Source organism: Falco cherrug, chromosome 4 (genome assembly GCF_023634085.1).
Source record: "Falco cherrug isolate bFalChe1 chromosome 4, bFalChe1.pri, whole genome shotgun sequence".
NCBI lineage: Eukaryota > Metazoa > Chordata > Aves > Falconiformes > Falconidae > Falco > Falco cherrug.
In genome coordinates this window covers 10,610,870-10,637,504 of record NC_073700.1, presented here as the reverse complement: position 1 = coordinate 10,637,504, position 26,635 = coordinate 10,610,870, and the positions used below count along the sequence as shown (strand labels likewise).

At 54.6% G+C, this 26,635-nt stretch overlaps 1 protein-coding gene across 8 annotated transcripts; it reads right to left on the bottom strand.

Moving 5' to 3' along the window:
• Positions 1-5,012: 5,012 nt before the first annotated feature.
• On the bottom strand, positions 5,013-26,287 carry ABHD6 (abhydrolase domain containing 6, acylglycerol lipase). Of its 8 annotated transcripts, none has more exons than XM_055708225.1 (10): positions 20,574-20,715; positions 16,866-16,935; positions 15,066-15,213; positions 11,409-11,565; positions 10,888-11,001; positions 10,530-10,662; positions 9,104-9,261; positions 8,240-8,294; positions 7,669-7,769; positions 5,013-6,925 (listed from the first exon to the last, which is right to left on the bottom strand). In XM_055708225.1, exons 3-10 carry the CDS (start codon positions 15,182-15,184, stop codon positions 6,749-6,751), a joined length of 1,014 nt encoding a protein of 337 aa, XP_055564200.1. In that variant the 5' UTR covers positions 15,185-15,213; positions 16,866-16,935; positions 20,574-20,715; the 3' UTR covers positions 5,013-6,748. The 8 variants fall into 8 exon arrangements, with proteins under 8 accessions (XP_055564200.1, XP_027661302.1, XP_027661308.1 ...); XM_027805501.2 differs by lacking the exon at positions 20,574-20,715 and adding an exon at positions 17,438-17,667; XM_027805507.2 differs by lacking the exon at positions 20,574-20,715 and adding an exon at positions 17,072-17,377.
• Positions 26,288-26,635: the final 348 nt, after the last annotated feature.

Sequence of the window (26,635 nt, the reverse complement as noted above, 5' to 3'; positions counted from 1 at the left end):
CTCGCTTGTGAAAGCAAGAGCCGAAACAAGCAAATAAACATGATCTGGAAACACAACCCCCCTGACAAATCTCCCAAAAATTCTTTACGTGGGCTGCACGGCAGTTGCACAACAGGAAGAGGCTGTTGATCCCGTTTGCTCCACGCCTGCGCCACGCGAGCCTCCACCCAGAGCCGCCTGCTCCGGCCTCAAAGGCAGCTAGACCCAGAGGCAGGCAGTGAGACAGGTAACGTTCCCAGGTACCTGCGGTCAGGTGCATTTCCCACCAACCGAATCCAGGTCAGTAGCTCTGAAGCACAGCAGGGAAATTTGCAGGAGCCCTCCTGGCCACGGCACTCTGGTTGCATGAATGGGAAATGCTGGGAGGGGAATGTGTGCTGAAGAGAGATGCGGAGAGGGCAGGAGGATGCTGCATGGGCTCTCCTGGCTGTGTTGGGATGGGAGGCCTGACATCGCATCTTCAGGAGTACCAGGGGTTTGATCCTGGATCTATTACCCCCATCTCCCCCAGCCCACCCCCTGGGAATGGGGTGCATGCCACTGACACCACTCCTGGCAGTGGTGCTCTGGCCCAGCACCCCCTGATTTTCTCCTTTTGCAGCCTTCACATCAACCCCTCTGAGCCAGAGCTCAGAAACAGCCTTCATGAGCTGGTGACAGTGTCCCCAGGAGCACAGAGGGGTTTGCTTGCAGGCCAAATCAAGGCTCTTGCAAAACAAGTTAATGATTTAACTACTTTCAGGGGTGACTTGCCCTTAAACTTCAAAGTCTGGACATCTTATAGGAGAGAATTTGACCCTGAGAGCCCCCAGCTCCGCACGCGAGACAGGAATGCTGGGCTTTGCCCCTGGATGGGTGACACTTGGGTTAGGAATGTATGGAGCGCACAGCTCCCACGGAGAAAGTGGCCAGACCCTGCCTGGGCATCAGCTCAAAGCAATAAGCAGGACCCCAGTGGGGCGCTGTGCTAGGTGCGGGTTGTGGGGGGCGGCAGGGACAGCATCAGGGCTCCCCTCTGCATCCCGCAGGGTGCAGCAGCACCTCCCCATGCTGGTCACTTGCTGCCACCTGGTGCCACCTTGCCACAAGTGCTGGGGACCTGGGGTGTTGGCGGTGCGGATGTCATGGCCGTCGACACCCACGGCCCCAGACAACCCCACCTGTCCTCCAAAGGACAACCTTCCCCTAGTTGTCCAAACAGGCCAGTAACCTCTCTGCCTACGGGGTCAAAGCCAGGACTCCAAATATTTCCCAACCTCCCGGACACCACAAAGGGTTATTTCCCCTAAAGCAGGTAGCTGTTCCAGGCACTGGATATGGAGTCACCCCTATGGTGTCCCAGAACAACTTGGGAATGGGGACACCAAGCACCTAGAAACCAGCAGGATGGTAGGTAACAAGAATTATTTACATTATTCCAAATCAATTTTCTTTTTCAATAGGGTGACAGGCCCCCAAGGCAGAGAGAGAGCAGTAGTGACTGTATTTCTTTAGCAGGGTTTTTGTCAAGCAAGACTGTGTCATTCCCACTGGAAAAATAAGGGATCTCAAGATTAACTCAACTGTAAGTTGAGCAAGACATGAGCAAAATTATTATCACTTGTTACTGGTGGTTGCCTGTGGAAGTAGGAGACATGCTGTTTTCCACAGTGCCATCCACCAGTAGCTCACTAATTGAGCTGGAGGACAGGGTGCTTAATGAATACACAGCTGAGACCATCCCAAGGAGGTGCACTGGAGAGCTGGGGTAAGATACAGATCACCTTGGCAAACAGACAAAAAAAGCCGGGGGGCAGGGGGAGCTGGGGAGAAAGGAAGGTGTAATTCTTGGAAGGCCAGTGCTGGATTCTGAATAATCAGCACGCAAAGGCAGGCTGGAGAGCAAGATTGCAGGAAAGGGTGACTCACAGGCTGAGCAACGTCATTCGGGGTGGGCCGGGGGAGCTGTTGTTATTGTTACTACTTATTTATTTTAAAACCAAGCTGATGGGGATGTTTGCTCTGAACACTTGCGAAACAAGACACCCGGTGTTGGAAGCCAGCAAAGCCCGAGCCCAGAGTCTGTGCCCAGCTGCCTGCATTACCCCTCCAGGTACAGGAGGAGCAGCTGGCAGAGCCTGCAGGGTTTTATTCTGGGCACAGCAAGTCTGTGAACACGTAATAGGGTGATGTAGGGACCTATGAACACGCTCCCAGCATCTGATAGGGATAGGAGAAGTAATAAGCTTACATTTCAGAGCTTCAGGCTACTCCTTAGGACACCCTGAGAGCCCAGAGCTCCTGGGGTCTGTGGTGGGATGTCCAAGGCCAGTGGGGTCATTTGGGACTGATGCAGGAGTTGATCTAGGGATGGCTTGGATGACATCTCAAGGTTTCTCCTAGCCCTGTGTTACTACTATCCCATAAAATGGCTGTGAAGCAGCACAGGCTGCTCCTTCAGGGCACAGACAGACTCCAACCTGGTGCCTGAGCTCCCCTGGGCTTCCCCAACACTTGGATGGCAAAGGTAAACCTACATGAAGCCTCCCCTGCAGCTGAGTTTGCCTGTGCCTTGGAAGGACTTTGAGTTACCCACCCAAGGAGTATGGGTCACCTGCACGGAGGTGGTTCAGAGCTCGGGCCAAGGGAATGCCCTGCAAACCTGGGGGGAAGCACAAATCCCCGTGCTGTTACCAGAAACCTGCCAGCTCACCCAATGCTCCTGGCCCACTTTTCCCAGAACACAAGAAAACAAATAAAATCAATAGAGCAGCACACCAGGGCTGTGCGTGGGTCCTGCTCTCCAGAGCGAAACAGAAAAACTTTTCTGGGAAAGAGTGGGAGTCAGAAAGCGGTGTGATGCCAGCCAAGCAGCAGCCAAAGCCCTGGCCAGACCCCCCTGCTCACAGCTATTTGCTGGGCATTTTAAACGAAAGGATAATTTAAAAAATAAGGCAGTGACCCTGCTGAGAAGGCTGAAGACGAAGCTTTTCTGTAAGGAAGGAAAATGAAGGCTCGCTGAGTGTGTGGAGCTGCGGGCAGGCAGCAGGCGGGCGGGCAGGCAGGGGGCCTGCAGGCAGGGGGCAGGCGGGCAGGGGGCAGGGGGCAGGGGGCAGGCAGGCAGGGGGCAGGCGGGCAGGGGGCAGGCAGCAGGCAGGCAGGGGGCAGGCAGGCAGGGGGCAGGCAGCAGGCAGGCAGGCAGGCAGCAGGCAGGCAGGCAGGCAGCAGGCAGGCAGGCAGAGCTGTCGGGCAGGGAACGGCAGGGAGAAGCCACCCAGTACTAGTGGCCCAGCAAGTGTTCAAGGAATAATCCCAAACTGCCCCCAAGAGGCTGGTGTAGGGAAAAGGGTCTCCCGGAAGGAAAACTAACCAAAACCACCCCCTCAGCCCCCCCCCCAAATCCTATATGGTTTCCTTGCTTTCACCGTAAGTCTCGGCTGGAGGGTGCAGGCGGGGAGTCCTTGCCACATCACGGGGCAGCCACAGGTGTCACGGGGAACGTGACCCCTCTGCTGTGTCCTGGTGTGCAGGGGTACGGGTGGGGGGCTGCAGTGCCCCCTCCCACAGTGGGTGAGAGAGCTGTGCCCCAAGCACTCCCATCCCGGCTTCCGTGGAAAAAACGTGGTTTGTGTCCAAGACGATTGAGAAACACATCGAGTCAGGGGAAGGTTCAGGCAGGTGATGGGCTCCCGGGGTGGGGGACACCCACGGCAGCACCCAAACCGAGGTGCCAGACACCACGAGCCTTGCAACCCTGGTTTATTCCCATAATCACGAGGAAAGGCACACAAACACCAGGCGATGAACCAAACGGGAAATCCTCCCTCCCGCCATGCCAGGGTGCTCAGGCAACGTGCAGGTTCCCAGTGCCCAGGCTTGCCACGACTGGGATCCAGTGGTTCCCCTGTGGTTCCCCCAGCTCTGCCCACGGGACACCCAACCCCACGGGGAGGAGCAGGAGCTTCTGCCCCTTCCCAAGCCCCCCCACAGCCAGGAACACAGCCTTACCTGGGGGGTGGCCGGGGCTCACTGGGGGCCGGCAGGCAGCAGCTGAGAAGAGGAGCGGAGCCCTTGCAGGGCATGGGGCTTTTCGGCTCCCAGCAGGAAATGAGGGTTAGTGGGAACAGCGACCAGTGTTACCAGGTGTGCTTCCAGGTGTGCTTCCAGGTGCAGGCAGCTTCCCACCCTGCCTTTTGGCAGTGCTGGGTGTGCTACAGGGCCAGCTTGGGCACGGGCACTGCGGGAACCAGCAAGCGGCAGCTGCCCTTGACTGTGCATGGAGCGAGTGGCACCCAGATCCCCCCTCCCCAATAGACCTGGGGATTTTTATTACTGAACCCTGAGAAGCTGCATGGTGTGATGCAGGTGCCCTGAGCTGCCCCAGCCCCTGCCTGCAGGTGAGGGGGCCCCCCATGCCCCCCCCCTGCAGTAATGGATAGGTCTCCCGCAGCCACTGTCACCCTGACCCATGCATCACTGTTGCAGCAGGTGGGGTGCCATGGCAGGGGGATGATGTGCCAAGTGGGTGCTCCCCAGCCCACCCGCCCTGCAGCTACTCTGTTAAACAAAGAAGCCAGGCCTCAACAGTCTCCTGGGGAATGGGGAAATGCAAATACTATTGCCTGGATATTGATGTAACATTATTCCTGGCACAGTGTATGAATTCAGTAGGACTTGTAATTACAGATGAAATTGGTGTTTAACACCCTTTCAGGAGTCTTAAGAGAAATCTTGGCACTGAAAACCCAACTCCCCTGCCCCTTGAGGTTTTATTTTGCTTCTTGAGTGTTTAGGGCAAACTCCTCTTAATAAAAAGAAAAAAGCAAAATTCATATTGTCTTTGAAGAGATGAGACTCAAGCCTTCCTGTCTTCACCACCTCTCTTGACATTATGAAATATTCCTTGGAGCAAAACCTGCATCTCCCAGAAATGTGGTGAGGAAAGAAGCAGAGCACGTCCCCTGCGTCATGCATCATCCCACGCCACAGCCCTCTTCTTCCTCAAAGGAAAGAATAATCATTGCACAGTGGACTCCTTAAATCACTAGATTTTAATAGCCATATAAATCCTTTGCATACAGCACTCTATGGCACATGAGAAATCATATAGATACCCAAAAACTTTTTCTGGCTTTTACCACATAAAACTATCAGCATTTTTTTTTTTAAATCAACTCCTGTAGTAGAAACAATAACCAAGCAATTAACAGCAAATTTCTACTTTTCTAAAAGAACAGTTTCATCTCTTAAAAAGAGCAGAGAAGCTGTCAGGGAGTTTCAGATATACAGACAGATCAGGGTACCTCAGAAAGACGGCGAGAAGACGGCTGTCAGCACCGCAAGCGTGCGTACCCAGCCTGCGGGGGGGCTCTACCAGCACCCAGTGTCTACCCACGAGAAGGGCTGGGGGTGACCAAGCGGTGACAGCCTGCTTCTTTGCCTTTGAGAGCACCACGCACTGCCTTGCCCTCCAGCAGCCATCAGTCCTGCCTGAGCCCAGGACCAGCCCCCTGCCCCTTGGGACACATGGCGAGGGACAGCAAGTGGGGAGGTGCAGGATCCGTCCCCATACATCACCTTGCAGGCTGCAAAGCACAGCTTGTCTGCATTGTCCGTTTCTATCTATAATTTCACTTGGTCAGGAGTTATAATCATCGAGAGGACGCACAGGCACACCGTACCTTTCCATGCCACCACTCAGCACCTCACAGGCGAGCTGATCCCATCTCGCCGCCCAGTGAGCCTCGGATCCTGCATTCCCTGTGCTGCTCACATACACAGCCCACTCCCACCCCTCACGCCTGGTTTCGGTGATGTTGGCATTCGCAGAATTCATGGAATTCATTAAGAAAATCATTATTTACATCAATGTGTTCAGCAGCGCAATGTGATAGACGAGCTGAGACAGGAGTTTGCCCGTTTGCTGACTCGCACCCTGCCCACGGGCTTTATTGCTGACTCGGGCTTGGGGGACCGAATCACCCTGGGAGGTTTCCATCCCTCTGGTTCACACAACGGCGTCGAAGCTGCTGTCTGCGCCCCAAGTTTTCACTCACTATGTTCACCCTCAGGGAGAACCATCCCCTGGGCAAGGCGGGCTGTGCACGGACGCCGTACCCGGGGCACTGTTAAGGCATTACATATACACAGGAGTTGTTCGGGGATTTAAAAAAAACCCACTCAAAGTGTAAACATTTTTGTACATACAGTCATTGGACTTCCACACACGAAGTTTTCTCTTGTTTTCTGCATAAATCACGAGTTAAGGAGCTACACAAAGAGCACTCGAGCAGACGCCTGGAGCACTGGGGTTCTCTTACAGCACGGCAGCATGCAACGCGACGGACTCTAAGTAGTAGAAATATTGTAAGTCTCAGTCCAGGACGCTTCCGCCTTTCTACACTTCTTAAATAGTTTAGGTAAATGTCATTAACAACTATGTGCTGGTAACTCTGGTAAGATGGGCAGCTGCGTAAGGAGCTTCAGTACATGGCAAGGTTAGCGCTTGGTGATTTCAGCTTGTTTCTACTTTATCTCTAGGTAGAAAAGGGAGAGATTCTGCTTCCGTTCCTGTATCTATGGAGGTTGCTCAATGACCCCTAGGTCGCTGTGCTGGCGGTACTACAGGTTTAGGTATTCAGTGATTCTGCCTTCCTCAGGGACTTTGGCACATTCACCCCGCTTCGTACAAGATCCCTGAGAACTTATCAAAGCTGCAGTACTTTACAATTTAAAAGACCCGTCATGGCCTCTTGGCTCCCCACCATGCTCACGCCTGCTTCTTGTTGTTTTCCATGCTGTGCAGCAGCGCTAGGAACTCCAGGATGAGGTTGGCTGTCTTGCGGGGCCGCTCCACCACCACTGAGTGCCCGCAGTTCTCCAGGATGTACACATGGCAGTCTGGGATGGCGTTCGCTAAAACACTGGCACCAGAAACATCCAGGACCTGGATGGCCGGGGAAAAAAATCAGTCACTCCCACAGGCAGAGCTAGGTTTTGCTGGACACTGCAGAAACCCTGTTGGAGCTGCCTTTGCAAACCTAAGCAAGACGCTGAACAGGGATGCGGACATGGTCCCTGTGACATCAGCCCCGTCCCATGGTACACGTGCCTGGGGACGTGGCAGGGAGGCTGCCCAGTGCCAGTCTCAGCATGTGGCAGGGAACTCTCTTGGATGCTTTCTGGCTGCCAGCTCAGCGCAACAGGGTCATTGCCAGCAAACACTTGCACCTTTGCCTTTACAGAGCCCTTTGCATGCCTGCAGCTTGCCTCCTTCCCCCTCCCACTCCTCCCACTGTAACCGGCCCTGCGAAGCCCCATGCTTTTGCCTCGCTGCCTGCCCATGAATGACAGACACATCTCTCCCCAGGTGCCAGGACAATTATTTTTGCAGGCAATTTATAACTCTTCCCAGCCCACACCTGCTGTGGCGCTGGCACCTGCCCCCTCGCCTTCCCCAGCCCTGGCTCTGCCCGCTCCTCCCTCCGGCCCCACGCTGGCTGTCAGCTTTCTGCCCATCACCCCGCCGAGCCCCTGTGTCCAAACGCACCAGGGATGGGGACACACGTGTGCCAGCTCCCCGCGGAGCAGCGCACAGCTCAGCAGCACAGCCCACGCCATGCCCCCATGGATGGACGCAGGCAGAGATGGAGACGTGGTCCCCTGCCAGAGGTGGAGGGGGCTGCGTACCTGGTCTTGCTTTCCCCAGATGACCTGCGTTGGTGCTTTGATCTTGCTCATGTTCTCATGGAGAGAGTGCCTGGACTTTTCATCCACGATTTCTAAAAACACTGGTGGGGGCAAGAGGAGAGTCAGTTCTACAAGGGAGATGCTTTGCCTTCCCTTCTTGCAGGGGTCCTGCGGGCCAGCCCTACCAGTGTCCCCTCGCTAGGAAACCCAAGCAGGGGTGATGGGCAAAGCCCCAACGGGCTGTCCAAGCCCTGCCACCAAGCCCTGCTGTGAAAAGACCCTCCTCCAAGCCCATCTCCTTGTAAGTATTAGTACTAATTAACCCAGCTGGGAGGGTGAGGGTGAAGCAGCACGCCATTGCCCATGGGGGTGTAAGTGCATTGCTACCAGCAACCGAGGCGCATCCCCAAATCTGTTAATGACATTGCGCCCTCCCACCCTCAGCAAAGCAGCTGGGGGGTGCTGGGGCCAGCTGGCATGCAGGGGACATGGGGGCTGGGGACAGCCCATCCCCACAGCCCAGGGGTCTGGCTGGAAAGCCTGGTGAGAGGGGCTGCCGCTGCACACTTACGTTTCCGATAAAAATCATTGTGTGGGATGCGAACATCGACGAGGCCCTGAAGGATCTGCAGGGAGAGCAGAGGAGAGCTGCTGGGGGGGGGGGACCCGTACCCTGCATGGGGCTGAGCACACAAGAGAGCGTGCCCCGCCACCCCTGCCCTGCACAACTCAGCACAGCTTCTTCCCAAGCACATCTGGCTGTCAAAACTGTGCTTAAGTAAGGTGTATTTCAGCAACAAGTATTTTTGTCTTTTATGATGCAAACCCGAATTTCTCCCCCAGGCCAGCTATCATAGTCAGCAGGCCCCCTCAGCCATGACTGTGCTTTTCTTCCTTCTTTTATTCTTTTGCCAGAAAACAAAAAAGGTCTTGGCATTACCTTACATTTTCTTCTTACTCTCCAATCTATTCATCCCAGACTTCCTAAGGAAAACCAGCTTAATGGTCAGCCCCTTGCCAAGTTCCTCTTGCCTGACAATGAGTGATTAACATTTCCATGGCTTTTGCTTAAAAAGCAGCAAACAATCCCCCTCCAGGCCAGACAACAGCCGCCTTAGTTATTTAACGCTTCCTGCCAGCCATACTTACTAAAAACCCCTTCGACATCCCAGCGTGCTGCCAAAGACCTCACTGGAGGAGGAATTTCAGCAGATGCTGCCAGAGAGAGCTGGGAAAAGTGGGTTTGAAGGGAAAGTGCTGGAAAGGTGCTGGGAGCGGGGCAGCAGGGGGCCGCCTGGGTGACAGTGGGGACTGCAGCGCTGGCTGCACGCCTGGCACCGCCTTGGCTGCCATCACACAGGCTTGAGGAGAAGCAAACCCACTGCCCACTCCGAGCCCCCCTTCCCCAGCCCCGCAGCCAGCCCAGGCTCCTCACCTGCTGTGGCACCTTGAAGCGAACGTAGGAGCAAAGCTTCAGCATATCTGCCATCTCCTCAGGCGTCGAGGGAATTAAAGGGATCCTGTCGATGCATTCGGACTCTTGCAGCTCCCGGAGCTGCTTAATGAACTTGCTGTCAGTGGTACTTGGCAGGCCTGGGTCAAACAAGAAGGGGGTTACAAGCTAAAACCCAGATGAGACCCCCAATAGCCCCAGCGATGGAGTATCACTGTACCAACCTCCCTCAACTCTGTCTCTGCCCTCCTGCCTGCTTACTCATTAAAAAACAAAAAGGGAGGTGGCAGGGAGGGAGGGGGGAAAAAATCTGTACCTACAGCAACCTTAATATGCACCCAGGGACCCCTCGGCCTCCCTCCTGCTCCAGGGCTGACAGCACTGAGCCCCTGGCATAACGTGAGGTGTATTCCCCATAGACATGCACCAACGCTTTGGCAAAAACCCTAGCACTTATTTTTATGCAGCCAGCGGATGCAAGTATTACTGCCTGTGCCTCGCCTGCCACAGCACAGGGTGGGACAGAACATTCCAGGAGCCCCATGTGCATGCACGGTGGTGGGGAAGATCCCCCGGCACCTTACCCCCAAACCCCTCTGCAGCCCCCACAGAGGGTCCACATCAGAAACACCCGGAGTCAGCCAACAGCTCCCCCAGGGAGCAGCGGGCACCTTGCCACCCACCGAGCCCATAGCCGGGTAACCTTCACTTTGCTTCATCACTTATTTGTTATCTGGGAGGCGCCTCCCTTGCATGGGAGCGGGGAGGAGCTGCTCTAACCACCGGGATGCGGCAAAGCCCTTCCTGGCAGAGAAGCCCCCTCCGAACCACCCACGCCTCCTGCAGCTGCTCACGGCCCCGCTCCCCTGAGCCCCCCGGCCAAGGGGGTGGACGGGTGCTGCAGGGGCAGAGGGACACCCTGCTGACCTGCACCCAGCCCCTAAGCCCTCATCCCACTCAGAGCGCCCAAACCTGGGCGGACAGAGCCCCCCCAGCTCCCGAAGCCCCAGCCCTCCGTCACAGCGGGGCTCTCAAGGGGCCAGACTAGACAGACTTTTCCCATTGCTGCCTGGTTCCTCCCCCCTAGCCAAGAGGCTGCAGACGTGCCATGTAAAATGCCTGCTTTCGGAAGGGAAAAGGCATTTTTGGCCAGAGCGGGATTTGTCCCATTTGGCCTACTCCCAGCTGTAACCAAGGCACAGTGGGCAAACTCTGAAGCCCTGGAGAAAAGCAGTCAGGACAAGGCTGTGATTTCCTCCCGTGCCCTGCCAGAGACTTTCAGACTGTAAATACAAGCTATTTCAAAATGCTCTGCACTAAACCCCTGTTTTGCCTCCAGCACCACTCTGGGCTTTTGCACTGGCTCCTGCTTGCCCTCTCCCCGTCTCGCCTCCCCTGCGTTGCTCACCGGCAGGACAGATGAGGGTCAGGCTGCAAATGTCTTCTGGGTACTGAGCGGCGTAGACGCCGGCAACGTTTCCTCCCATGGAAGTGCCAACCAGATGAAAGGGCCTTCTGTTCAGCTTGATGCACTCCACGAACTGGCAGGGGAGCAGAAGGAGCATTGTTAGGGGAGAGGAAGCAACGGCATGGGGTCATGAGAGAGATTCAGCCCAAAAGCTTGAGGTTGGTGGTTCTGACTGCCTGGGAAGGGAGGGAGCAGGGCTGCACGAGGCAGGGCTCACCAGGCTGAGCATCCCTCATGTCCCCATGTCCCTCATGCCCCTGCATCCCTCTGCAGAGGCGATGTGATGCTGGAACTTTACCTGGTGTATTCTCTTAGCTTGCCCGCTAATGGAGTAATCGTCCAAGGCCGAGCGGGTCGTGCCCTCATGCCCGGGCATGTCAACGCACACCAAGTGCAGGTTCTTTGGCAGGAACTGCAGAAACAAACCAGAGGCGGTTACGACGCAGGGGAACGGCTGTGAAGCCCATGGATGGAAACTGGTGACCACAGGTGGGAGCAGGGGGGACACTCTCAGCAGCCCCTGGTTACTCGTGCACCAGAATAAGTCAGCTCATGTACCAAGGATGACATGATGAGAAACCGTGGCCAAGTTCTGCTTCCCATGGAGGAGGCAGGTACTTACTGCTCTTCCCCTGCAGCTCTGCATGTCATAGGGATGAAACGGATCCAACAAGCAATGAGCACAGAGCTAAGGAGGGTGTTTCTAGCATGTTACAGCCATCATCACATCCAATACATGCAACCGTTGGGTGCTCACACCCCTAAGCCCAGGACCATCAACTATTGCTAAGCAGCAACGTGATAGAAATGGAGTCCCACCTTGACTATGGACAGCCACATGTCTTTGTGGGCTGAGAACCCATGTAACATCAGGATGGATGGTCGGTATCCAGGTCTCCCTCTACAGGAATAACAAAACTGATAGTCATCGTAGTTTGCATATCTAACCTGCATACCCAAAGCTCGGCGCCAGTACCTGGAAACAAGGAGAAAACACTAGTGAGTGAGGCAAGACCAGGGGCAAGTGGCAATATAAGCCAAGTGATAAGCCCAAACTCAGCCACCGATTTGCTACTTTGCTAAGGCCAGTTAGGTTGGGCTCGCACTGGTGCTGTCATAGGATTAACTGGGACTCATTCTGAGCACCTGGTCCCTGGATTACATGCGATCCCCTACAGGTGTAGTACTGGTGGCTGGCTATCCATGGCTTCGCTGTAGATGGTGGAGACACTCTGTTCGTTAAAAACTTCAAAGAAGATCCTAAATAACAAATTTGGCAATGGAAATGGGCCAAAATAACAATCATAAAACTGAAAATGCCCAAAGGTTGGTATGAGGAGAGAGAGTCAAGAGAGGTAGCACATGTGGCCAGGCAGTGTGCAGGATGGGCAGGCAAAGGGAGGCACTCGTTCCAGGTGGGTCATGGGTTTATTTGGGCACAGTCCTGCATCAATGGGAGAACATCACCCCACAGACAAGCAAGTCAGATCCCAGCCAAAACAACCAGTTAACCCAGGAGCACCACAGACACCCAGCTCCCATATACTAACTGGACAACTTTTTAAAATGTATTTATACACATGCAAAGGACCAGAGGTGACCATCCTTACACCAGGTCAAACACCCCAGAAGATACCAGGCTAACCCCAGGGAAACCTGGATTGTTCCTCTGAAAGCAGAAGCAGACAGCTCCTGCCAGCGCATGCTTGCAGCCTGCTCAAAGAGGATGCAGTGAAACTGCTGGCGAGAAGGGACCTGGACAGAGATTATCGGTGACACTTTGGACACATGATGTGTACGTGCAGTCCAAGACAAAGGAGCAGGCTCGCTTTCTCTGCATTTCCCCTGTGCTGAGATGTAACCCTTGTCAGCACAGCTACCGGGCTACTCCTGATGGCCAAGAAACCAGCAAATACTTTTATATGCAATATCAGAATTTATTTGAGATGTAAGAGCAAGGTCACCAATACTTCTGGGCTGTCCTAGCTCTCTGCCCACTCAAAGCTTATGCAAAGTGCAATCCTCTTTAACATAATCCCTTTTTAGAGGGAGTTAGTGGGACTTAAGCAGCATCTCGGCTCTGTGCTGGTCCTACAAGGAGAGGCGAATTTCTCCCTGAATAAGTGTCTTAAGAGTCCTTGCCTCAAAGGCACCGGTGTAAACTACCAATGGGCAAGATGATAACATTTTTAGCAACTGATCCTAATGGATCAATTCAGCAGAAGGCAAAATAATCTGTGCAAAGCTGAACTGATCCCTCGCAAGGTGTTAACACGCTTAGTGGCAGTGGCTAAACTGATTAACCCTTGGTGGCAGAGCAGGCAGACTCTGGGGTCAGGGTCAGCAGGGCAGCCCTGGACATCACATCTGGCAGGAAGGCACATCAGGGGCAGGGGCGGGAGTGAGGCCATTGGTGACAGTGGCCTGGGGTGACTGTTGGCTGTGCCAGCTGAGAACACGCAGACTGGCAGTGAGGAGGAGGAGGAAGGGGGCAGCAAGTGGGGGGGAAAGGGTGTCCCCCCTGGCATCTCCTGGGAGCGGTGCCACAAAGCTGGAGCTGCACCGGGCTGAAGGGGATGGGCAGCATGACATGCTGCCTGCCACCTCTCCTGCCTCTGCCGATGGGGAAACACAACGATTTTGCCCCCCAAAAAGCCAATTCAGAAAGAAGCAAATAGAAAAGGAAGAGTAAAGGGCAAACCCACTCTTCTCGCTCGCTGTCCTTAAGAGGTGCCCATGAAATGCAGAGCGCTGCAGTTACTCCTGCAAGATGCCAATGCTGCCAGAAACTCCGGGAGAGATGGGGGCACCTCCCCTCCAAAAGAAAACAGCCCCGCTGATCTCTGCTTACATGATCCCTCCCTCAACCAAACACAGACAGACAGTGCATTTTCACTCAGTCCCTAATTTGCAGCCCTGAAGGACAAGGCAGCAGGGTCTTCTCCAACACCCCCTCAACCTGGCTCTGCCAGGCTCCTGGCACCAGCCCCTTGTGCCTGCCATCCCTGCTCGTGGCTCTCTGATGGCTTCACCCTGACCACGCTCCTTCTGCTCTGGTGTGGCAGCATTACTCAGGTGATCCTCCTCTGAACCTGAGCCTATCGGGGTCCTCCCTAGCTTCTACTGGCTGCTCATAAGTCTGAAGGAAAAAAAACCCAATCCTTGGACTAACAAACCTGGTACCATCTGGTCCTGCCCCAGGCAGCAGCCTGGATGTCCCCGGAGCAGGAGGCTGTCACACTGCTTGCTCCCCTGCGCAGTGACGTTTTGTCTCACAGCTCCCCATGCAAGAGGAAGAAATTCTCCCCAGTCTGGTCACTGGGGTTTTCATCCCATCTGCCCACGCCTCTCAGCCCACAGATGCTGTGATTAAAAGGTTGTTAATAAATGTGCTGTTAGAAACAGGCTTCATCACGCTGCTGTGTCTGAGTGCTGGGGTGGGCTAACGTCCTCCTCTCACAGGAGGTCACTTTGATTTGGAAACACCCCATGAGCAAAACTGCAGGAGCCACCATCTGCCAGCAGCATGTGAGGGCAGCCTGCTGCTGCTGCCTGCTGCTGCCTGCTGCTGCCTGTGCCGGGCAGTCAGCGCTGCCCTGGCTTCCGAAGGGAGCATTATTCCAGCTTTCCACCGCAACAAACCCGGACAGATAAGATGCCAGTGTGCTTATCATTGATTTCCAGGGACAGAGGAGGACTGAAGGATGCCTGCCTCCTGGTATCGGAGAGGGTAAGGTGCAAGAGGGTAAAGGAAAAGCATCATTCCATCTTCTCTGATGCTCCAGCTCAGAAGAGAGGGAAAGAATGAGAAAAGCCTCATCCATAACTACTAGTGAGAGAAAAGTCCCTGCCTGCCGAGCAGGCTGTTAACCAGGAGGGAGCATGTGAGCCTGGGGAGCCGCAGCAGAGCTGAGGATGCTCACCCCTACAGCGCACTGATGAGGTGGGAGGTCACTGGCCTGCTGGGTTTGCCAGGCTGGGGGACAGGGAGCAATGGCCATGCTTTTCCCAGCCGCAGTCCTGTGCTTGGGGGAAGCAACCCAGAAAGGTTCAGAGACATGCTGCGAGCTGGCACCGCAGCAGCAGCCTGGCCAGGAGTCCCTTGGTACAGCCCACCCAAGCCCCCCGGGAGCCTGCGCCCACGGCCACCCCAGGATGGTGGGATGCCAGCAGCCCAGCTGAGGCTGCCCCAACAGACATAAGCCTCAGCAGCAAACATGCAGTAAGAAAATGCCATTTTCTTCTCCCAGACATGCTTAAAGCTATACACAGCTGGCATGCCCCCAGAAAATCCCCTCCTCACCTGCTCCTATTGCCGTCACGGGCGGAAACATCCACCTCCATCCATGCCACCTTGCTGCCCACGGGCTCTTTCCACCAAGACCCGTGTGCCTGCACGTGTGTGTGGATCTGCTTGTGAACAGCTGTAATTCTGCCCCCATGCTAAAATGAGAGCAGCTGGGCTAATGAACTCACCAGTAGTAGATGCGGATAAGTGCTGAGGGCCAGAGGAGGAATGAGGCCACAAAGGCCAGGATGGGGATGGCCAGGGTGCCACCGGCGATGACAAACATGTTCAGCACATCCAGGTCCATGCTGCTTTCCAGCGCCTGGCCTCACCTGCCTGCATGAGCAGAGATGATGATAAGTCAATGTTAAATGAGATCTCTGCTACCAGAAGGAGAGGAAAGAGGCTCTGAGAGAGGCAAAGGATATCACTCAGAGCACAGAAAAGTCTTTTTCAGTTTTAAAACTTGATTATTTCTTCTGGCTCCTTAATGGATCTAATTATCACTATGTTATCCTCCCAGGAGAGCACATCTCAAACAGGCAATGAGCCTCACAACAGGCATGCACCACGTCTGGCGTGACAGGGCATGGTATGGCCTTCGAGCACTTTGCAAACACAGGAAGTGCAGCCCCCTGCCCCAATGGGTGCAGGCAGCCCTTCCCCCCTGATGGGCACAGGCAGCCCTTCCCCCCGGTGGGTGCAGGCAGGGCTGGCTTAACGAAGGCTCCACGTTGCTTTTCGGAAGCAGGCGTCCAGCTCCGGCTCCCCTCCCCCTGCCCAATCCCAAATCCCCAGCACACAACCACTGACCTAGAATTGATGGCTCAAGCCCAGCTCTCATTACCACTCCACACAGGCACCAACTAATCAGGGGAGCAGAGCCTATTAATGGGCTCGGAAACTGAAGGAAACAACCTGGCAGGGCACTCTTTGGCAACCAGCCCTTATCTGAGACAAATTCATCCCTTCATCACAGCACTCGCTGCTGATCACAGGTCCCTATCCCGACTCCCAGGTATCCTTTGGACAAACCTCAAGGGTGGCGGGCATAGGACACAGGGTGCAACGGTGAGCTCTCACGCAACACTGTGCTTGTCCCTGAACTCGCCCCACCACAGGCAGCTGGGATATATTCTTCTCATTAAGAGATTAAACCCTGTCGCACACACATCTCCTCTAATTCCCCCTCGTCCTTTCCTCGGCACTAGCTCTTTTGTCACACATTTACAAAACGAAACATCCTCAATGCCTGCCCCCCCACCAGCCATCCCCCCCTGTCACCACCTCCACATTTCTCCGTGCCTGGCTGGTCAGATTTATTTCTGCTTCCTGCAAGACCCACGGCGGTATGCGGTACGTTATATGTTATGCCATGAAGCAGGAACACAATCGCCACGGTCACATCCTCTCCCACTCCGACACCGTCACACTGGATCACATCAAATGCCCACATTACACATGACCAAGAAAAACAGTTCACAGAACCTCTGAAGCAACGACCACGTTTACCCTCTTCCCCCAGGGAAGACAATCGTAACTGAAATCTGAGGAATACTGTAAATATTTCCACCAGGAACCTCCTTAACAAAGCTAAACCTCACTTCCTCCTTCAAGCCTCAACAACACGCCATTATTCGTTTAATTAACATTTTGTAGGAAGATCTTTGATCTCTGCACAGCTTGTTCGTAGATAAACACTTCGTGCAACAGACAAACCGTGTACACGACAGCAGGGCTGCACGGGAGCCCACCTGAGAGCATCTGCTGCCTTTTGCTATGTCACTAAAACAGGGAAGAAATTAAGCAGGGAAAATTGCCGTCACTCCCAGTGGCGACCCATAACAAGGGAAGATCGCAGCTAGGGAAAAGCGTGGGGTGGCGGGAGCCCCTGTGCTCCCCTGCACAAGGTCATGGTCACCGCCTCCGCCGCCTCCACAGCTCTTGGAAAGCAAAACAAGGAGAAAGCCTTTAAAAGCCCAGCTTACTTTGCAGAGATCCCCTCCTCCTCTCGGCACAGGTTCCGCTCGCTGTGAGTAGTGGCAGTGTCTGAAAACACTGTCAGAAGAGGAAAAAAAACTGGTTAAAATCGCACTCCTGCTTTTTCTCCCCCTTTCAGGCTTGGTAGCCTGGCAAGATCGCGAGCTTCGAGTATTTAAGCCACCAGCTTCCCTTCAAGATGCCTCATCTTCACCTTCTGACCAACCTTTCCCCTGTTTATGTAAATACGGTCTTTTGTACAATAAAGCCAAACGACGGCACTTGTTCCAAGCAGGAGCAAAGTGCAGGCTGCCATCAGAGACGAAGCGAAAGCCGGCGTGGCGCGGCGGGGAGAGCCACTGCCAGCAGCCCCCGCCACGGCAGGGCTGCATGGCACCCAGCAAAATGGGGCTCACGGTTGCGCTTCAGGTGATTACAGCTATTAGAACAAAGCCAGCTAAGCTGCTTCCCATCCCTTTCCTCTTCGTCTTAAACGTATTTTTCCAAGGGCTGTCAGTCCTCCCCCCCAGCCCTCCCTATGCGAGTCAGGCTGAAGCATAGCGCAGCCGCAGGAAATTACTGGAGAGGCAGGAGAACACTGGGCTGAGCTCGCCGGCAGCTTTTGGCCATGGAAATTCAGGCTGGAGGCTCAGCGGGAGCACCGGAGCACAGCGGATGCGCTTGGAGCCAGAAAATCTCTGAGCTATCCCCACTGCACGGCTGTGGGGCCGGGGGCACCCCGGGGGCTCCTGTCCCCATTGTGCCACAGCCTTTCAGCAAGGCCATGGCAGCCACCGCTCACCACGTGAGCCCCGGCGCCCAATGCCGGCCACACGCACCCGCCAGCCCCGCTCGGGGCCCCCGTCATCCATGGGTGCTGGGGGGGAACGCTCGGGGAGCCCCCTGGAGCAGCCAAGCCCCCCTTTGCGTGGGCAGAGCATCGCCACAGATTTCCATGGCTACCTCTGGTGGAGGCAGTGGGAAGGAAAACGCTGGCAGGCCCAGCTCTGCGGTTGGGGGCAGCCTCCATCACCCCAGTCTGCAGCACCCCCAGCCCCATAAAGCCACCTCTGCACCCAGCAGTGCTGCGGGGACACTGGCTTCCCAAAGCCACACGGGAGCACCTGTGGTGCCACCACCCTGCAACGGTGCTTTGCCCAGGGGATGATTTGCCCAGGGAGCGAGCAGCATTGCCCCAGGCCCTGGCACAGTCCTTTGCTACCAGCAAGAGAGACATCATGTGCTTAGAAATAAAAGTGAGCCCACTGGTAACAGCTGTAAGTCTTCAGATCACAGCTCATCCATCACTTTGAGACGCCCTGTGACCAAAAGTCACAGCAAATGGCCCCAGGCATGCTACTGCTTCTTGGAAGGCTCTCCAAGTACCTCATAAATTAACTTGAAAACATCAATTAGTCTGATAAATGCCGTGTGATCACGCAGTGATAAAGCCAAGCGTGCTGTGCACACCACTGGGCACAGGATGCCAAACCAGAAGTACCGGTTCCCACGCTGGCAGCCCAGTCGCAGGCACTAGCCACCGCGGCCCCTGAGTCCCACCTGGGAGGACCCCCCAAACAAGCCACCCCAGGTAACGAGATGGACCCAGGACAGATGCTAAGGGGAGGCTCCATGTCTCCTGCTTCCTGCCCTGTGCCAAATTCAAGCAGGGGGCTCATCACGTGCAAACAGAGGGGCTGAGAGGCCGGAGGGGGCTGCTGTGGAGGACAGCAAGTTGATGACAGTTCCCAGGGCCACTGGCCAAAGGAACAACAAATGACTGTGAGCAAGGTTTGAACCCACATCGGGTTTTTTTCTCTTTCAAGCTCAGTGGGTAACATCAGAGAGGCTGGAAAAGACCCAACAGTGCAACTCAAGTGTAACATAGGTGTTTTTCCAGGCCCCACATAAGATGCAGCGGCAGCAGCACACCTCAGTGTGTGGGATAAAAACCCTGCGTTTAGCAATAAAAGAAAAAAAAAAAAAAAAAATCTCACAAATGTGAAAGCAGTTCAGCTTGTTACCCTGGGAGACAGGAGACTCTTCACCAGGACCAGCATCTCCCGCAGAGCCAGCCTCTCTGATGGGGTGAGAGCTGGTGGGGGATGCTGGGGGGCATGCTGGGCTGCAGCACAAAAGCCTTCACAAGGTGGAAGGTCTTAACCGGGAAGGGGAGAGCGGCAGCTAATGCGCTGGGCAGCCCCGTGCAAGGCCAGGGAGGGTTTCCACAGCGCAGGAATTGCACGGCTGTGCCCACTGACCAGACATGACGAAATTCAAGCACAGAGGTTCAAGCGGGCTGTGCTCAGTGGGTCTGGGATGCAACACCAGGGCTACTGCCCTGCGCTCAGTGTTGCACTCAGCGCTCCCTGTGCCCAGACCAGCCCATGCCTGGCCAACAACAGATTTAAAAATTCCAAGTAGCTGAAAGCTAAGCAGCACATTTAGGCATACTTTTTTTTTTTTAAAAAAAAAAAAAAAAGCTGAAGAAGAAGAAACATCAACCAATTTTAAGATCCCACTGCAGAAACAGGGGGCTTTGACATGCCTCAGTAGCTGAGATGAGGCCCCCAGAAACCCTGACTCACACCACTAACAATGTAAGACAAAACCCCAAAAACATGCAAGTGAGCCATTTCCCTTGGAAACCGCCTCCCCCTTGGCATCCTCAGCAGCCAGAAAAAATAATATTGACCATAAACAACAACATTCCTCCGTGGTATAATTTGCAGTACGATCTTCCAGAAGCCAATCACAGTGACATTATAATTTAAGATCTATTCATATTTGAAAGATCTCTGTCAATTAGCCAGCCAGCTCTCAATCTTAATCCAGCCTCTGAGGGCTGAGAGTAGGAAACATGCCCTTTCACCTTCATTTATTTATAGATGGCAGAAATGAGATCATTATTTCTGCAGTGCTGTTTCGCACAACGTGCATCTCTGACCCTGTGTCTGTGCCACACAGCTCTTAAACGTGAGCCGGAGAGTCTGGGCTGGCCCCCATCCCCGCTGCTGCACCCTGGGCTGGGAACAGGCAGGGATGAGCCGTTAGCGTCACTGCCAGCCAGCCTGGGGACAAGGTGGCTGAAAAGCACGACTGGAGCAGGCTGTGCTTCCAGCCAGCTGCTGGTTTAAAAATTTGTAACGTGCTTGTCCTCCTTCCGGACCTGTCACCATCCCCATCCTGCCGCACACGCACGCAGCGGAGGATGCACGGCCCATCTGATGTCACGAGTTCGCCCGGACTCAGCCCTCTCCTGGGTGGGGGTGTGTGTGTGTGTGGGAAAGAGTTGGGGAGGGATGGGGCAGGGGTACCGGGGGGCCACCTCCAGGTTCCCCCTTCCAGCACACAGCCCCCCCCTGCCAAGGCGCCATCCTCCAGGAAAATGCCTGCATCCTTCAAACAGCAGCAGCGAGATGCAGCGCTGCTCTCCTGCCCTTCATGCCCCGTTTTCTGATTGTGGTTCGGGGGCGGAATTTTAAGGCAAATTAATTCAATATTTTAAATAGATATCTTTTAAATTATTTCTTGCATTTTGGCGTTGCTGCTGATTTCCTCCCCACCCCCAGCCATGCCAGGGTTGGGACAGGAGGGGTCCGGGGGGAGGGGTGGGGTGCCCGGATGCCCCCGCGTCCGGGCCCCTCCCCTCCGCGGACCCCTCCGGTCCCGGTATTGCTACCGTCAGCCCCGCATCCCGCCCCCTCGCCTCTCACCGTGCCGATCCGAGCCGTGCCGGGCCGCAATGGCAGCGCTGAGCGGCGAAACGCGGCGGCTCCGTTGCGCCCTCCCCCCGCGCCGGTGCGGCTCCGCGGGGGCGCAGCGGAGCGCGGCGGCGAGGCGGGGATGCGGCGCGGCTGTGCGCGGTGCGGGGCGGGGGGGAGCCTAGGGGGGATGCAACCGGGTTGAAAGGGAGGTGCAACAGGAGTGGGGGGTACAACGGGGTGTAAGGGGGGTGAAAGGGGTGTAAGGGGGTACAACGGGGCTACAACGCGGCTACAACGGGACTTCAGTGGAGGTGCAAAGGGTGGATGCAATAGGGCTGAAGTGGGGGTGCAAGGGGGGATGTAATGCAGCTTCTGTGGGGGTAGAAGGGGGGCGGCAATGGGGGGCTGCGGTGGGGCTGCAACGGGACGTGTGATGGGACTTCAGTGGAGGTGCAAAGGGGGGTGCAATAGGGTTGTAGCAGGGTGCAAGGGGGAGGGTGTAACAAGGGTGCAAGGGGGGGACGTTATGGGGCTTCCATGGGTTGCAAGGTGGACACGGTGCCACTGCAGTGGGGCTGTGCAAGGAGGGCACAACAGGGGTGCAAGGGGGGGTGCAACAGGAGGGTGGTGGGAGGTGCAAAGAGGCCATGAGGGGGATACAATAGGTTGCAGAAGGGATGCAAGGAGACTGCAATGGGGATAGAACAGGGATAAAACAGGGGTGCAAGTGGTCTGCAATGGGATGCAAAGGGAGTGTGAAGGGGATATAACTGGGTGGGAAGGGGCTGCAATGAGGCTGCAACACGAGTACAGGGGGGATACAGCAGGGGTACAAGAGGAATAGGGACAGTAAGTCAGGGATAGGGTAGGAATGCTGCAATGAGGCTACAAAATCACTCCAGCCAGGGGTGCAAGAGGCAATGCGATGTGGCTGTAACACAGCAGTTCAAGAGGCAGTGCATCAGGGAGTGCAAGGGAGGACGTGAGAGGGGTGCAAGGGGGTGCAGTGGGCAACGAAATGTAGCTGCAACAGGGATACAACAGGCATGTAAGGGGACATTCAAAGGAGACACAGCAGGGGTAAAAGGAGGATGCAATGAGGCTAGAGAAGTTGTACAATGGATTGCCATGGGGATGCAACAGGAATAAAAAAGGGAAAGTGATATGGCTGCAACAAGATTACAACAAGGAGATACAAGGGTAGTTACAACAGAGGTGTAAAGGGGATGCAATACAACTGCCACAGAGATACAAAGGGGAATGCAGTGCTGCACTCTGCACAGACAGCATACAGCCCCCTTGCACAAGGCCTGGGACCAGGCTTGAGGGTGGGGGACGTCTGACCATTTCCCAGGTCCTGGGATGGGGCTGTGATCAGGGGGCACAGAGCTCTGCCCCATTTCCCATGGCAAGAGCACAAAGGTTGAAATCAGAGCATCCCACTGTTACTTTTACACCCGAAATAGGATTTTTAAGCCTGCCATTTAAGTTACAAGCTTGTTACCTGCCCTCTCTTCCCAAGAGATGACACCGGTCTCAAAAGCTGCATTTCAACCTGCATTTAAGATCTGCTCTGATTTTTCTTAAAACTGCTACCCAAATCCTTTTGCTATAAGCAAATTTACTTTCATTCCCCCCGAGTCACATATCAGGTTGGTATACACCTTTAAGATACATCCCCAAAATACAAGAAAACTTAAATAAATTGGAAACGAGATCAGCTCCTGAGTAAATGCAACCAAATTGGGTCAAATGCTTACTGCATCTGCACTTTGATAGAGGATGTCCCTTTGGTCTCGTAGGCTGGGGGAGCTGAGCGAAGGAGGTGTAAAGGGCTTTCCAGGTCAGAGTTTACTATAACAACCAAAAGCTTTTGATAACATGAGCTGTCAGAGAGATCTATAACCAAAATCGAGGGTTTTAGGTGGCCCAGTGAAGGCGAGGCACAGCTTCATGCAGCTTTTGTTGGGTTTTGTTTGAAGAGCTTTCCCAGTCACACTAGGCTAAGCAAAGATGAGCTTCCAATAAGGTGACCTAAGCAGACACGGGAGGTATTTCACAAGCCTTTAAACGTTGTTTGCAGTCGTAGTTGTTTGTTCAACTTTCTTGTACACCACCCCAGGATCCCACGGGACATGTGCAGGGCAGCGCTGACTCACGCCAGGGATGGATTACCCACCATGTGGTTATTCCAGGCCACCTGCTGGGAATGCCCCTGGAAATAGTCATTGCAAATGATGGCTCTTAAAATAGAGAAGCTGAAGCAGAGACCTGTGGCGGTTTTATGTCGAAACATGCCATGAGCTAACCGGGGAATGAACTCTCGCAATCTCAGCATGCAGCCACAGGGAATTGTCATTGACTCCTTTGTGTTGATGGGGAAAGGAGGGATCTTCAGGGCTGTCCTGAGCCAGCCACTGCCAAGATGAGGCCATGGCTTCAAGAGGCCACAGCCCCCACGAGCAGTTGGCAGCACCATGATGACTTTGCTGGGCAGGGGCCAAGGCTGTTTCTCCATCCCAGCACACTGCAGAAGACCTCAGGCTCTCCAGGTGGCATGGGGGGCCGCGGGGGAGCACAGGGCATGGCTGAGAGCAGATGAGCACTTCAGGAAAGCCCCAGCAGCTCCCTGGGCACCTCCCTGAGGATGCTGCAAAGCCATTTTTGGGGTGGCTGCAGCATGGCAAGCTCAAATTAAAGGCCAGTGCCTGCACTGACCTGCCCCGTGTGTTTTGTTTCTCCTCTCAGCCCACAGACACAAGTCATCACACAGCTGTGGCAGCTGGCAAGGGCCGAGTCACCCCCCAAGGCTGCCAGTGTTTTGGAGCCCAATGCCAGCTATCCTGGTCCTCAGACAAAAATTCCTCATTCCTAATGCCAGTGTCAGGAGCTGGGCTTCCCACTGGCACATCAGCACAGCTTTGATGCTGTGAGCAGGGCGGTGGGTGACTTATGTATGATCCAGTTAGAAAAAAAATGTGTTTCTAAATTCAGCGTAGCCACAGGAATTAAAAAAAAACAAACAAAAAAAAACAAAACCAAGAACCAGAAAATAGCTGTCCTGTGTCCCCAGAAATGAGGCAGCGAGACTTTCACCTAAACTGCCTTCTTTTCCATAGGAAGATGGAAGCTTTGGTTGGATTCAGGCCAAGGTTGCTGTGGAGAACTGAAGCTTCTATCTCACCGAGCTGAGGGGCAGGGTTGCTCCACCAGATGAGAAGCTTCCATGTTATTTTCCACTGCTGGGCGATGAAGCCCCAGGGAACACGGCGGGATTGTTTGCAACCACAAGTGGCGGCATGCCACTTTGGTGAGGTGAATCAGCTTCCCAGGTGACTCATTCCGTCCATTTCCACTTGCGGTGTTGGCCCTGTGACACAACACCCCCAGCAGTCCCCAGTGGGCACGGGAGGGCACCGGGCAGGTGGGCGCCCCCTGAACCTGGCATGTCCCCACAGCCCATCCATGGGACCTGCTGCTGAGGAACGGCTCACCATGCCCCGGGCAGAGGGCAACTTTAATGACATACACCTGCCAAAACCAGCCCCCCAGGGCAGGGATAAGATCTCAGCTCCCCCAGCTTGCAGACAGCAGCTCCCAGTGAGCACAGGGGTAAATAACTTCTCCAGCATCACTCTGGGCAGCTGCCCCAACACACTGCAGCAGCTTCCTTGCACAGCCTGGGACAAACACAGGAACGAACTCTCCTAACTTTTACAATGTTATAAAGCAAAACCTACTTGCCTGTTAAGAGCTTTAGATAATACTTTCTTTAATCAAAGTTAATGCGTATATTACACACATTTTAATTACGTCTTTAACTGCTAACAATAAGGTGTACTCAACTTCACAAAACCCTCCTTATTTGGTGGCTGCGGTATCGGTACGGAGGGGTAACTTCAAAGCCTTGCCTTGTCATCATGCATCAAGCCTGTATTTCAGATTACTGTGTGCTCTCCTACATCTCGGGTAAGTGGCCTTGCTCGAGAAACCTAAACCATGAGGTGTTTTCCCTTGAACTGCTTTAGCAGGCAGGCATTCATACTTCAAACAGCTACTTGAACAATACCGACATATTCAGCTGAAAAGGAAAACCCTACCGGAGTCCTGTACCAGCAAAGGAGTTATGCCCCAACAGCGATTTATTAAGCAGAACACGTATTTTCCAGAATGAGAAATAAAAGTATCAAAGACGACCCTACTGATTCAAAACATACCATGTATCTTGCATACCACATATTTTTACCCTCAGTCATACTGAATTTCCAGAGGGTCACGCCGGGATGCTTATTGCCGCTAAACTGACACTGCAGCCACTTCCCAAATGACCATACTGGGCCTGCAGCCCGACCGGGAACTTCACCAACACAAAATGGTCTGAGTGCTTTGCTACTTATTAACCTGAAATTCCAGGAGACTGTGATAAAATACTCTGTCCCATGGTCGTGATAAGGTCACCAGGAGTCCAAGGGTCGTTTCATTTGCTCAAAGGAATCTACTTTTCTGGTGACGCTGGTGACTTCGGGGCTGGCCCTTCCTGCTCTCCCACAGACCTCCCCTCACTGCGGCAGATGTTGACAGAGCTGAAGTTTGGGTAAAAATGATAAAAATTAAGAGACATTCAACACCTTAAAACCTGGCACATGGGGAGGGGAGCATGTGGGCCCCTTGCCTGAATACAGGTGCGGCGGCATCTAGGGAACACCAGCCTGGAGGTGCCAGTTCCCTCACATGCCACCACTACCCTCTGCCCACGCTGCCAGTGCTTCCCCGAGCCACACGCTCCCTTTTGGGGGGGACAGGCTTATGGGGGTGCTGAACGGGGCAGCAGGAACACCCTGATGGGCTGGGGCTCGGGCAGGCTGGGCCAGCCTCGGTGCCCTTTGCAGGAGGTGTCCAGCAGTGCTGGTGTCCCCAGTGGTGCCAAACCTCCCACCAGCACACAGACACCACGCTTTACCCACAGGAGAAATAAAGCTTCAGCGTAGTTTTCAGGCACCCCAGGGTGACCTTGCGGCCCACAGGTGCTTCCCCCACGGAGCAGCCAGTGAGTCACGCTGCTCCTCAAGCCCAGAATAGGCTTCCTCTGCCAGGGCAGGAGGGGATGTGGGCTTGCCCGCGGTGTCTCCCTCTGGGCCTCCCAGAAAGACACAGGAAACTTCAGAGATCCTCTCAGTCTATCTCTGCCAGCAAAAACAAAGCTGTGGGTGCCCTGCGAGGCAGCCAGAGCTGCGGCCGAAAGGAAGCAGCTGCGCCTGAGGGTTGAGGAGGAACTCCCACATTGCTGCTGAACCCTTGCACCTCTGCTGCCCCACGGAGACTCCAAATAGGCATATGATATACAAACACATCCCACCCCATCCATCCCCCAACACCTTACTGGGAGCAGAAGGAAGACAGAGGGCTGAAGCACTGCTTCGGAGACAGCAGCCACAGCCCCCATGTGCTCAGCATGGGGTGTCAGTGATGCTCGGCTAAAGGATGCTCAGGAGCAGCAGGCAGGGCCTGGGCAACACCTACCTAGTGCTTTAAGTTCTTGCCCAGGCTGGCTTTGGCCAGCAGCTCCATCAACTGCCTCTCCTCCCCTGGGAGCGGGGAGCAGCTGAGGAGGGGCTTAATTAGAGAATGTTTTGCAGGTGCTGCTCAGCTGGATGTGATGTCCCTCACCCAGCATCATTCAGAGTAGGGGCAAAACCCCAACCCAGGTTGGTTTCACCAGCAGCTTCACCCCTCTTGTGCAAGACCAGGACAGCCCTGAACTGGTAGGGTTCACAAGCCCGCATCGAGTGGGTGTTATGGCCTGATAAGGAGCAAAGAGTACATGCACAGAAAGTGCAGTAAACAGAGAGATAAAGCAGCGCAGAAAAGAGTGTGAGCTCTCCGTGTGTCCCCCACGGGTCACCTCGCTGCTGCCCGTCCCTGCAGAGGGTGGCTCTGCCTGTCCCGCTGATAACGCCTGGAGTGAAGGGCAAGGGGGAGGCTGATAAACAAGTAGCCCTGGGGACAAACACGGCATCGACGAAGTGCGGTTCAGGGTTAAATCCCTCAGAGGCACCACAAAAAACATTTGC

Coding starts and splice junctions, on each gene's coding strand:
- ABHD6 (XM_027805518.2), bottom strand. CDS start 15,184: ATGGACCTGGATGTGCTGAACATGTTTGTCATCGCCGGTGGCACCCTG. Junction 11,002..11,408: donor TGTGGCTGTCCATAGTCAAG/GTGGGACTCCAT, acceptor TTGTTTCTGCAG/TTCCTGCCAAAGAACCTGCA. Junction 7,770..8,239: donor CAATGATTTTTATCGGAAAC/GTAAGTGTGCAG, acceptor TGCCCCCACCAG/TGTTTTTAGAAATCGTGGAT.